Source organism: Adiantum capillus-veneris, chromosome 24 (genome assembly GCF_014529385.1).
Source record: "Adiantum capillus-veneris isolate H3 chromosome 24, ASM1452938v2, whole genome shotgun sequence".
Taxonomy (NCBI): domain Eukaryota; kingdom Viridiplantae; phylum Streptophyta; class Polypodiopsida; order Polypodiales; family Pteridaceae; genus Adiantum; species Adiantum capillus-veneris.
This window is the reverse complement of record NC_140954.1, coordinates 76,558,893-76,572,030: the sequence shown is the minus strand read 5'-3', so window position 1 is coordinate 76,572,030 and position 13,138 is coordinate 76,558,893. Positions and strand designations below refer to the sequence as shown.

Below are 13,138 nucleotides of genomic sequence, written 5' to 3'. Positions count from 1 at the left end.
TCCTACGTGATTCTGCACTGGGTGTTTAGGGTTGGGGTTTTGGGTCACGGACCTTAGGGAGAGCGACATATTAGTGTTAATAGGATTTTCCTCAAGTCCCGTAGCGTTTCGAGACCGTTTGATGGGTATTTGGCTCTTGAAAGCGTTGTAGGAAATCTCCTCTTGTGTACTCTTGAAGGCTGTAACTTAGACATTGGGTAGAGACCTCTGTAGGAAGTAGTCAATAGTCGGTCGAGTGTAGGTTGACACCCTATGCTTGCTTCCACGCGCCTGCGGGTCAAGCTTCGTCCTTAGCTGACAAATCTTGTTAGGTGAGTTTTCGATGTGCTGACATCCGTCGCGGCGTATCCGCCAACATACAATTATAAAAGATTCTTGAAACAAGCTGTAGATAGTCGTCTACGTATAAGAGACGCCAATCAACTGTTTTCAGTGCACATTGATGTCGTTCAGGGAAAGAGGGCCCTTAGACGGATCACCTGTTCACGGGTGTATGGAGGAGCATTCTAAGAGGCCCCCCCCATAGACTTGTTGTGCTGTAGGAGCCCCTTTCTTCCATGCAAATTAAACCGGCTGACCTTCCTCCCTTCTCTTAGAGAACTTGTAATTGCCCGTGAAAATAGCGTTTCGTTAACTAGTTCGGCCGGTTCAAGCAAGACGATTTCTCATGTGCTGCAAATACCTCAACCTTGTCACATGGGAACTCTTTGCTACAAGAATTAATTAACGGGCTGATTGGTTGCGTGACTACCACAACGAAGAAGAGAGGAAAAATAGTATTTTCCCATGCCAAAAGTAGCAGAGAACCTCTTGTAGCTGGTGTTAATCTTAATGTGCTAAAAAAATCGGTTGTGGAGCACAACTTTGGAGAGGCTACAACGCTTTCTACTAGGCCTCATATGCACGCTATAAACACTATTGGGGAAAGCATGTGCAAGAAGTTGCAGCGCCTTGAAGTGCTACATGCGCATAGTGGGACGGGGCTCTAAGCAACATTGTCAACTTTATTGAAATTTTTAATATTGGTTCCACCAATCCCTAAAGAGAGTTTGATCGTGCCTTTTGACGTTTGAACTTTGAATCTAGACGGATGGAGATGGCAAGTTGCAAGCTGCAAGTTGAACCTTTGGTAGGGAAATTTTTTGAGAATCTTTCATTAGTCACGCCTCAAAATCCAAACACAAAATGTGATTGGCTGCATTCCTCACCGCACAATCTCATTGGCCATGATCCTCTAGAGCAACTTGGAGGAATAGAATACTAATAATAGATAAATATCTTTGGCTTAAAAAATAATATAAAAACTTTAAGAATTCAAGAAAATATCTCCAAAAAGAATATCCTCAACAAGCAGAAATTCTGAAATTCACTAAAAATTTTAATAACAGACCGTTTAGAAAGCCCCGAATATTCTTTAAATTGGCCAAAATTCAAAATTATTCCTTCATCAGTTTTGTCTTCACCTTCAATTTTGTCGGTTTTAATCCTAGATTGCAGCTTTTGAAAATAAGTTCAGTGGTTGGCACTTTGGCAGCCAATGGCATACTGACAGCAAATTTTTAAACGTCAGGGCTTAATTTTGGTACATAATTCACCGGATGTTCCCTAATTATACACACATTCGGCTCCTAACTCGCAGTAAATCTTTACTAGTTCCGCTAATTTTCTGTGCTATGCCTGCTTAATCCTCTGATGATTTTATCTTTGCCCTTCGAAGGAGGCTGACCCATTGTACCCCTCCCCCCTTCAACACACACACACGCGCGCGCGCGCGCGCACGCCCAAACAGACACGCGAGAGCTCAATTGCCATTTACCCACACATACAGCTCACCGATCATAAAGCTCGTCGGGCAGTTTCTTGCTAATTTGTGTTCCCTCGAGCATAGCCCAATCGATCGCCCACTGCCCACATCGCGCACGCACCTCTCTCTCTCTCTCTCTCTCTCTCTCTCTCTCTCTCTCTCTCACACACACACACACACACACACACACACACACACTCACACACAGGTCTATGAGGATTGTCTTAATCTCCTCAGTTTAGAAGAATCTGCGAAGTTTTGGAGGAGCTGGTGCCATGGATGAGCTTGATTGAAGCACAGAAGCTGGGCTTGCTGCCCGTTCCACATTCTTCATTGGTAAGCGTTTCCTTGCCTCAGTTTTTCAAGGCTGGTAACTTTTCCAATGACTAGCGTGTGTGTGACACTGTGTGTGTGTGTGTGTGTGTGTGTGTGAGAGAGAGAGAGAGAGAGAGAGAGAGAGAGAGAGAGAGAGAGAGCTCTGGCTACATCGAGTAGCCCGCGACCGCAGGTTGAACCGATGGTATAGAGCTTGATTGTACTTGATTTTTACCTGTTGAATGGAATGTGTTGATGGAGCAGTACGATGGAGTGAAACATGGGGATTGAACCCAGGTGGCAGGCGGCAAAGACCCCTGTGGCATGACCTCAGAGAGAGAGAGAGAGAGAGATCGTTCTGCTCTCTGCTCATAGGTTTCCTCAAAATGCACAGTGCCCAAGAAGTCCCTTTTCCTGTATGGTGATGAGAAGGGCCACATCGGCCCATCTCATCAAATCAAGTCTAACAAGAACTAGAAGCTAACAACAATACAAAAAGTGCTCCCAAATATCAAGTCCACAGTATCTTGTAACAAAATTGCATTTGCTTCTGTGTACTCCTCCAGCCAATGGAATGCTTCCATTTGATATGGGATCTACTGATGTGGGGGAAAAGATATTTTCCTTTCCTTTGGCCTAGAGCTTTCCAGGTTGTCTCATCTTTTTGGTGATGCAACCTCACCATGTGATGAATTCCCAATTTCTTTAAGAATCTTGGCCTTTGAACATGGCAGGGTTTGCTTTATATGCAGGTGGATTCCCTTGTTGATTTGGCCATATTTTTAATGCAATTGGGTCATCTCATTTGTCTATTCTCCAAGTAGCAAAGAGAAATTAACTGGAGTGTGTGACATGTGTGTGTGTGTGTGTGTGTGTGTGTGTGTGAGAGAGAGAGAGAGAGAGAGAGAGAGAGATGCAGGCCACCTTAGTTAGGGCGGGTTCAGACAAGCCTGCCGGCATTCTCTGTGCCTCCGCTTGTGATGTTCACATGAGACAGGAGCTCTGAAGGATGCTGTAATGGTGCGAACTCTGCCCAGCAAGGAGGGACAGTGCAGCAACTGATTGTGGGGGCTGTTAACGTGCAGTGCAGGATTCAACTTGAGCATCCCGCATTTGACGCTGTAAAGTAGCACAAGCGCAACAGTGAGTTTCTTCCAAGGGGGGTGCCTCGCCAAACTCTGGTGGGTCTGGAGAGTGTATGTTTTCTTTTGCCCAATGGGTGTCTGCCGCAGAGGACACACGCCTCGTCCCCTCACCCTACCTCCGCCTCGTCTGAACCCAACCTTAGTTACATCACATCACATTGCTCTGAATGTTAGCCTACAAGAGCACAATGCTTAACAGATTCCAAATGTAGAGCTAGAGATAGAGGGACATATAGGGTGCCTACTTGTGCATGTGTTAATCAACTTTCTACGTGTGCATCTTTTGGCTTCTCTGCTTGTCTCACACTTATCTCAGCTCTTGTACCACTAGCTTTAGAGCTTCTACACACCTAGGATTATGGGAGTCTTTAAAGTAGGAATGTCTCAGCAAGGAGCCACCAACAAGCCCCAACATTACAAGCTCCCAACTCATCTTGTCTCATTACTTGTTGATCTTCTTGATGTAAGATTTTTGGTTAAAATTGCATGCTTTTATGCTTTCTGTTTTTGTGCTCGCTCCATCTAACACTTGCATTTCCTCCTCTTCTTTTTTTGCAGTGTAAGAAAATCATGCTGGAGGCTGGGCAGCCAGGGGAGCTTCCCCTTATGCAGGAGTTGTCCTCTTTACGGAGGCTACGCTCACTCAGAGACCCTAACATGGAGTCCAATGCCGGTAGAGGATCTTCTGCCGCACGAACACCTAGCTGGAAGTCACCCATTTTTAAGACTAAAGACGTCAGAAAATCCCCGGTCTTTAGAACTAAAGAGGTCAGACATGATCAATTCAATGGAAGCAGAAGTAGAGATACCAGAAGTAGTAAATCCCCTGCTTTTCATGTAAAGCCTCCTCTGAGGAGAGCTGGGTTATCTCAAAATGTTGTCGCCTCTCCCGTTTCTGATCCTATGCATGCATTTGAGAGTGAAAGGGCATGGGACTTGGGAATGACGGCAGAGTCGCCGTTGTATGGTGTCCATATCAAGCGCAGACCAAGCCTAGAAGCTCACCGAGTTGAGGTTTTTCGGCAACATAAATCAAGTAGGAACCACAATGACGATGGCTTTTCTCTTGATGGTTGGAGAGACCCCAGCTGGGCTTCAGACATGGAGGCCTCCCACGCGACATCCTACTCAATGCAGCACCCACGAAGCATGCCAAAACACCATAGAAGTGGAATTCGTGCCCCAAGTGCAGGAGTCAGGGGTCTTACCCGAGACTCATTTGGGTCCCAAAAGCAGAATTTGCTTGACAGAATGCATGGATCACAGCGAATGTTTGAATTGTACCAGCCGAGAACAATGCCGAGTAGCTTACAGCAACAAACACAGGTGCTCTCACCTTTGGTACTTAATCCTCATGAAGACACGCAGCATCATGGCAAATCCTTCTCCTTGGAAGGAAACCACAATCAGTCTAGCCGGGTGGCAACGAGGGGGTTCCGCAGTGATATGCCGCTTTCAGAGTCACCTCAATATTCAAAGACTGCGACAAAGAAAGGCCAAAGAGTGCCCGTCAAAGGCACGTGGAAACCTAAGCATTCAGCAGCAAGCTCTAGTAGCACAAGTCGGAGAACCGCATCTCAAAGCTCATTGTCTGGTGCATGGGAGGCTACCTCAAATCAGCTAGAGGATGAATTGGATGTCTGTGAGCTGCCGACAAACAGGTGTGGCATTCCTTGTTACTGGTCTAAGAGTCAGAGGAAAGGCAAGGGTTTCCTCGATATGGCAGAGAAAAGCTTTGCCTGTGGGTTGTATTCAAGGTCACCTAGAAGAATGACACACTCTGGCTCTCAGAACTACAATTCTCAGTTTCAAGGCGGCTATCCAGGCCATGAGCCTGTTCCACCACTAGACTTGGAAGCTCTGCCTTTACTCTCAGACCCATCGGCTTGCAGTGAAGATTTGCTAGGAATGTCTGACAGTGATAAGCTCTCAAGTGTTCTCAATGGGGAGCTTGGAATCCATGGTGGTGGTGTCGGCGATGCCCGTAGTGAAGGGACTGCGAGTGAGAGCAAGGAGCTGGCTGTCTATCGTAAGAGGCCCCGAAGCTTGAGCCAGAAGTACAGGCCCAAAGTGTTTGAAGAGCTTGTTGGGCAGAGCCTGGCGGCTCAAGCACTCTCGAATGCAGTTCAAAAGAGGAAAATTGCCCCTGTTTATCTCTTTCAAGGACCAAGAGGGACTGGTAAGACATCCGCCGCCAGAATATTTGCAGCTGCTTTGAATTGCAATAGTCCAGAGCATCTTAAGCCATGTGGTTGTTGTAAAGAATGCCTTGCTTTTGCTTCTGGCAAGAGCATAGACATACGAGAGGTGGATGCTGCAAGCAACAATGCCGTAGAGAAAGTTAAGGGCCTTTTGCAAACTGCATTCCTAGCCCCTTCCTTCTCTCAATACAAAATCTTCATTATCGATGAATGCCACATGCTTACATCTGAGGCATGGAATGTTTTACTCAAGCTTTTAGAGGAACCTCCAAGAAATGTTGTTTTCATTCTCACGACAACAGATCCAGATAAACTACCCACAATGGCTGTTTCCAGATGTCAAAAGTTTCCCTTCCCTAAGATCAAAGACGCAGAGATTGTGGAAAGACTACAGGCATTAGTAAAGTTGGAGAACTTGAATGTCGAACCAGGGGCATTAGAGCTGGTCGCAACAAGAGCTGATGGGTCGCTTCGTGATGCAGAGATCATATTGGATCAATTAAGCCTATTAGGACAAAGGATCACTATTTCAACAGTGCATGAGCTGGTAAGTAGATTAAACTTATCTTCCTAAGCTGGTGTGTAGAGTTAACATACCTTTACAGGACTATATATACCTGAAATGCTTTGTTTTGCATGTACTCTGACCTATCCCTCTGTTGTTGGAGTGAAGGTAAGAAAAACCACTAGAGTAGACCATGGAAACTCTACACACAGTCAAGCATCCCTTTCATGCTTTCCAAACCAGATGTAGACATGCTAGACTCAAACTTGCTCACACACAGACACAAAATCAACTATGACAACATACTAGGTTTGCGTTTTGCAAGATAATTTAGTGTAAAGGTTGATTGCTCATCTAGAATCACCACCATTTGCAGTGCATGCGTATATCATTTTGCTGTCGATCCATATAACAGTCTTCCTTCTTGTGCATCATTTTGCTGTTGATCCAAATAACAGTCTTCCTTCTTCTTAAGAAAAACTTTTATGTTTCTAGTTTGGATCTGTCTCGGATGAGAAGCTTTTGGGCTTATTGGATTTCGCTCTTCGTTCTGATACGGTTAATACCGTCCAAAGAGCCAGAGAACTCATTGATTCAGGGGTAGAACCGCTGGATTTGATGGCGCAACTGGCCACTCTCATTACAGACATTCTTGCAGGCAGCAGTGATTTGATTGCCAAATGCCACGATGGAGGGTTCTTCTCTAATCAAGCCTGTGAGTATTTCCTAATTCATGCTAAGGAAACTCAGTAGAGTGTTGATTGGGGAGTCATGACTTTACCTTCTTTAGTTCCTCTTTGAAACTTCTTTGTTTCTTAGAGGGAAGTGTATATTGGAGAGAATGTATTTCATCCTGTTGTTAAGGACAAAAAATAGGTATGAATTACATATCTATGATACAAATCATGTAACTTTTCAACTTCAAGGGACTTGAGAAAATGTATGATGCATGCGTATTGAAATCTTTTATGTTGGGAAGATTTAAGAATGATACGTAGTGTTTGCAAATGTCATTCAGCACTCAATGCGATATTCAATGAGTTTTAAGTATAGATTTGTTAAGGGCAAGCAAGGCTTTGCACCACAAGAAAACAAACACCTTAGCATGATCCGTGATACCGTCTATGCAACCCCGGCAGTGAACTGGGAGAAGGGTGTGCTGTCCTATCCTCTTTAAGGGTAGCTCATGGTGCCTTTGATCTCACCATGTCTGGTCTGGATTTATGTGTGTAATTCTGTCTGCAATGTTTGTAACCCCAGCAATGAACTAGTGTCCCCTCCCGACCGAGTTGGAGATGGGGGAAGCGTTATGTGCTTGCTTGTCCTCCTAAGGGTAGCGCATGGTGCCTTTCCATTATGCTTTTGATTTGAACTCACCATGTCTGGTCTGATTCATTTATGCGTGTAATTATGAGTGGCAAGGTCATTCTTTCAAAGATTTGATTGTAGAGGCTCTGGTGAAATGCATCAGTAGTAGTGAATGTCAAATCACAAGTTTCTTCGCCTTCAACATGCTACTTAATATTCTTACTGACTATTTCATTTTGAGCGTGTTTGCGTACTCTGTTTACATTCATTTTTTCAAAGGTTATTTTGTCTATCTCCTTCTTCATAAGTTCAAGGTTCTCCTGCCATCATCGTGGAGTGGGAAGGAACTGGTACTTATTTATGCATTCATGTGTCATGTATTTTCGCAGTGTCGGAAGAGGAACTGGAGAGGTTGCGGTTTGCATTACAAGTGCTGTCTGACTCAGAAAAACAGTTAAGAGCAGCTTCTACTGATAGAACAACCTGGTTGACAGCAGCGTTATTGCAGTTAGGACCTGCCCGTGTATGTGCTATTGCCTTATCAACATCAAGTGCAAGTGCTGCAGCAAGCCCTGTTGTGAAGGCTGTCTCAAATGGCAGCAGACAAGCCCTCAAGGTTGTGAATGGGAGAAACACTCATAGTAATATGGAGAAAGGGTCTTTGCAAAAGAAAGTGCATTCTCTTACAGCAATGAGGAATAAGAACACGTCTTTGAGGTCAGGGTTTGAGGTGCAAGTGCATCCAGAGGAAACATCAAAGGTTTCTAGTGCTGCATCTACAGAGCCTTCAAATGAAAAATTGCAAGCTGACTCGGCGCTTTCTGGTAGAAGAGCCACTTTGGTGGGCCCTGGAAACTTAGAGGATATATGGTGGACTATCTTGGAGAGATGCAAGTCTCCAGCAATCAGGCAGCTGCTACGTAACCATGGGAAGCTATTGGCTGTGTCCATTTCAGCAGGTGATGGCTATGTTCCGCTCATTTGTGTGTTGTTTGTTAATGTCTATGGAGCATTAATCAAACTAGCATCCATGATTAAGACAGTATGCAATGATACAATGATGTAGAAACCAAGTAAAACTAGCTCTGTATTAGAAGATCGAAATGTGTACAAGCTTGCTCCTTATATAGGAGAGAGTTGGGCTTCTAGGGCTAGCTCAAAATGACAAAACTAAGAGAATAAATTTATAAACCCCCCTACAAGAGTGGGTTGAACCCTATAAAGGAGGTGCATTTGGCTCCATGTACAACTAGACACTGTCACATAAGATCACATGACTCCTCGTGACTAGCACACGACTATCTGCCACATAGGCTCCTTGTAGACAAGAGAGGGTACAGACCAAGATACATTTCAGATAACCAATAGAGGGGTCATAGGACGAAGCCCACATACCCAACACTATTTTGGGTTGATCATTTGAAAACTTGTATGACAGCTTGTGTGTGTATTCTTTTAATGTCTGTGCCTCAGAAGTATTATTTTGTTTTTGCAGACAGTGCTGTTGTGTTTATAGAATTTGACACTGTTGAATCTAAATCTAGAAGTGAGAGATGCAAGAAGAACATAATCAATCTCTTCCAAGAAGTGTTGGGCCTCTCTCTAGAGGTCAAAATAGCTCTTGCCTCCAACGCTAAAGCTGCAACCAGTGTCGGAGCAAGGGTACAAGCTATTGTAGATCAGCAAGCAATGCACTCACAAACAGAGTTGAGGCAGAGCCCAACTAAGGCATTACCACAGCATGAACACAAACTGGGATCTTTGCATTATTGGAGAAGCCATAGCCAAACCGCATCTCCGCATCTTGAGCGTGCTAATTCCATCAGAAGTTTTCCAGCAATATTGACAATCTCCAAGAGCAACAGAGTAGCCGATTCAGAAGTTGCGATGAGGAGTTTGAATGGAACCCCTCATTTTGGAAATGCAGGGAAGTTCGTGAGAAGAGCAGAGATAGCAATATTTGAGGGTACGAGACTTGCAGGGTCTTGGAACAGCAAGTCTAGAATCATCTCATCGTTACAGAAAGCTCAAAGTGGAGAAGAGATTCAAGAAATTGTTCTGGACAATGGCAGAGATTCAGCAGAGCCAGTAAAAGCTGGCTCTAAAGCCATGCCTGAGAACGTGTTTTCCTACGATGTTGAAGAAGAAAACTTGTAAGTATCATAGTTAAGGCACCTGTTTAACATGGTAAGCATTGATAGATCATAGTTTCATAAAGACCTTGTATGTATGAACATGTCACTGGCAATTACTTGTCACTTGGATCTACTGTGTTCCATCTTACATTCTTTGTTTAAATTGGCACATATGCATTTTCGCGATTCATGGCGTTGGTCTTTATTTGCCCATTCATTCATCTTGAAAGAGCACTGAAGTGCTTTTGTGTGACATCCAAAGTCACGTAGTGTTTGGTGATTTTCCACATGATATGCACAGGCATATCACTTAGTGTCTGGTGATTTTCCTCATGATTTGCACAGGCATTCTGTGATCTTGTTTCTTTCTTCAAGGAAAGTCATCAACTGACATTGGCTCCTCTCTGACACCCCAGGAGGTTGGAATCACAATCAAAATACGGGGGCCTTCTGTGCTGGAGGAATCCTCAAGTGGATGATGAGAAGGTAACAAACAACTACATGGCAGAAATTGCTGACAATTATGAAATTTTCTGTGCAAATTAGTTTGGATGAAGGGGTATGTAGGGGTCATCTGCACTTGTTTACTTGGATTTGTGGTGATTTTGCAGGTATCTAAAATCCATCAGAAGGGGGGATGTGCAATTTTGATGAGGCTCGTCCCCTGTGCAAATTCAGAAAGGAGGTAACGGTGACAATATGTTGTACATTAGTATGCTGGTGGTGGTGGGCAGGTGGAAGCACACCCACAGCAAATCAGCACCTTGTTGATTCTGTGGTTATATATCCCGGCTTCCATATCTCCAAGGTCAATGCTTGGGTTCTGTGTGGTTATGCTTGGGTGCCTCCCTCCTCTGGTCCGTTGTACTGGACAAAGGGAGATAACTACAAGGCTATTGTCATCAAGGCGACCTTCATAGATAGATGCAAAGCTGAAGCCCCAATGTAGATACATTCCAGATCCATGAGGGAATGAGCATGGAGCTAGAGGAAAAGATCAACTGATTCTATATGCTTCACAATCCGACCACGGAGAAATGGCATAAGCTTCGAAGAGTATATAGACTAAATCTACATCTATGGAGTGGCGGAAATGGATGCATTGCATCCTCTAGTGAATGAACATTTGTAGGGTCCTTGGATAAATCCAGCGTGGCATTAGCTCAGCAATAGTTGTATATCTAATGGGTGTCAAAAAGGTTCTATTCTTTCTCCATTTTTTGGTCATATGGCAATCATGACTGTTGCCTTGTAAATTTGATCTTCAAACGAATGAGAGTATGCCACTTAAGTTCAATCCGGTTACTCAATGGAGCGTTTGATGTGTCATTTTGCAATGGATTTTCCACACTTAAAATTTTTTGTGTTGCATCAAAGGAGGGGCAAATAGACTATGACACTGAAAGCATTGGCAAATCTGAATGTACAAGCACGGTCCTTGGGCACATAAATAGAGATGTCTTCAAATGTCTCTAAAAGCTAATGCATTTAATCTTGTTTTTAATTGAAGATGTCTTAGAAAGTTCGGTAAACTGAGGTTTAAGAGTATGTATGTTACGTACATAAAGATATTTTATGTACGGAACAATGTACGTACTACAGATCCACCACGTACTATATGTTTGGAACCACCTTGAACTCAATACTCTGCAGTATGTTTCACATGAATTCAAAGACAAATTTTGAACCCAATACTTGGGCAACATGTCTCACACTAAGCCCACATCATGCACTTTATATAAGACAAATTAAAGATTTATATTCCGTTTTCAATCTTCAAGACTTGGAACAAGAATTTTTTCTTGCCTTAAGAGTCGAAAAGGAAAAAAAAAACTAAAAGACCTTATAAGCCCCAAAGCGAGCGAGGAAACCACACCCACCCTTTCATGCTTGAGCCCATCCCCTTGAGTGTGATCTTCACTAAATAGCCTTCATTTGGCATAGCTCTCATTCTTTAGGATGCGAGATAGGGCACTGGCGATGAGTTTGATCAACCATGCACTTTATGCTGCCATAAAGTTTGTGAGATTGAGCAGCACACCCTACTTGAATGCTCAGCTTTTGATCACATTAAAGCTTTCTTTCTCCACATTTTCAGCCATGAGCTCTCCCTACACACATTCCGCTCTTAAGCACGATATGTACTCTCTATTGCGATGCTCATTTCCATAATTCTAGAGCATCGAGAGTCACATCTTAGATCCACACACCCCACATAAGATGTTTCTTTTGGTCCCATAGGTCATATTTGACCTTCAAAATCTCTCTCTCTCTCTCTCTCTCTCTCTCTCTCTCTCTCTCTCTCTCTCTCTCTCTCTCTCTATTATGGTACGATGCCAAATTGATCAAAATAATTTGAATGTGGATAAAAAATTGAAGGTCTTATCATGATTGAATGTTGCCTTCATGAAGCACTCAAAGCATTCAATGGCTCTAGTGTATCACACTTAAGGCAATGGTCACACAATGAATAGTTATTGTTTTTTGTGTGTGGCAATAACTGTGCCTCATGCATGATCAAACATGCACCAATTAGTTGTCTTATATGAAACTATGCACGTCTTTTTGTAACTATCCCGATTGATACTTTCAACAGTTACATATTACTGATAACTACTACACGCAAGAGCACATCCTAAGCAAAAGAACTCTCTTCCTTGGATTAGGCAAGGCCAACATTTCATTCATCGTATCAAGGCAGTCAGCTTTAACATTTGCAGATTTACTTTCACTCCTACTATTTCAAAAAATAAAAAAGTACTTGAACATTTGAACCAAGTCCTTTCCTTTTCGTACACTACCTCCTGAGTTACATAGAGAACGCCTTTACATCTCTCTCTAATCCCTCCACCGCTCTACCACTAATGAAAGCCATACATCCACTTCTAATCAAGATTAACCCCTGTATGATGGTACCTTTCCTTGATTTACATAAACTTCAATCAATTCCTTATAATTCATCCCATAATTATATTTTCTAAACACCATTTACAAGTTTTGAAGCAAAACATGTTCGGTGTTAACATACGGTATATTCAACTCAATCAGTTCCGAATTTGAAATAATTATTTTTCTCCCCCAAACTGTATTTACTGGCCCCCTCTCTCCATTCCCAGCTATTTTCTTTGAAACCTTCACTGCATGTCACTCCTGATTCTGAGAGTTGCAATCCTAGCTACTCTCCAGAGTCCCAACCCCCACTTTTTCACTAGTAATTTCAACACTTGGGTTAACACAAGAAGTTTTGGACAAATTCTCACAATAATTCCCACATTGTGACTTACCTCAACATCATGAGCTTCTGTGAGGGAGGCACTGCATGCCTAGCTAGGTACGATTGGGGGCAGGGGACCGCTGGCCCGGTGGGGGGGCCGGGGGTCCCCTACCCCCAATCGTACCTAGCTAGTTATGCGGTGCCTCTCGAGCAGAAGCTCATGATGTTATTCATTGTATGAAAAACATTGGAAAAGACTCCGTTTTCCTACATGAGAAAATTTCTAAATCTTCTTGTCATTGTTTTCTTCAAGCAAATGGCTACATAGATCCTCTAGATTAGTAGATCTCACCAGTTTCAATGGAAAGCATTTTCTCTCCGACTGGCAAGTCCGCATTCTGTAGCCTCTCTGTTGCCAACGACTCCCTCACGACTCCTTTCCATAGCAGGGCCGTCGAGCATTCTCGGCATCAACCAGCTTCGTCTCTGGTTCGCTTCTTGTTCGCCATGG

General features: G+C 43.5%; 1 protein-coding gene across 4 annotated transcripts; it reads left to right on the top strand.

Moving 5' to 3' along the window:
* The first annotated feature begins 1,634 nt into the window (after positions 1 to 1,634).
* Positions 1,635 to 10,710, top strand: LOC147426613 (protein STICHEL-like 1). Of its 4 annotated transcripts, none has more exons than XM_086497801.1 (7): positions 1,635 to 2,140; positions 3,823 to 6,012; positions 6,466 to 6,685; positions 7,668 to 8,237; positions 8,774 to 9,431; positions 9,830 to 9,899; positions 10,025 to 10,710. In XM_086497801.1, exons 1-7 carry the CDS (start codon positions 2,084 to 2,086, stop codon positions 10,100 to 10,102), a joined length of 3,843 nt encoding a protein of 1,280 aa, XP_086353927.1. In that variant the 5' UTR covers positions 1,635 to 2,083; the 3' UTR covers positions 10,103 to 10,710. The 4 variants fall into 4 exon arrangements, with proteins under 4 accessions (XP_086353927.1, XP_086353929.1, XP_086353928.1 ...); XM_086497803.1 differs by lacking the exon at positions 1,635 to 2,140 and adding an exon at positions 2,848 to 3,262; XM_086497802.1 differs by lacking the exon at positions 1,635 to 2,140 and adding an exon at positions 2,848 to 3,300.
* Positions 10,711 to 13,138: the final 2,428 nt, after the last annotated feature.

Bases quoted from the DNA above. Each gene is read 5' to 3' on its own strand.
- LOC147426613 (XM_086497800.1), top strand. From the start codon at position 3,623: ATGGGAGTCTTTAAAGTAGGAATGTCTCAGCAAGGAGCCACCAACAAG. The intron at 6,013-6,465 runs GTAAGTAGATTA...TTATGTTTCTAG, and splicing joins TTTCAACAGTGCATGAGCTG to TTTGGATCTGTCTCGGATGA. The intron at 9,432-9,829 runs GTAAGTATCATA...CTGACACCCCAG, and splicing joins GATGTTGAAGAAGAAAACTT to GAGGTTGGAATCACAATCAA.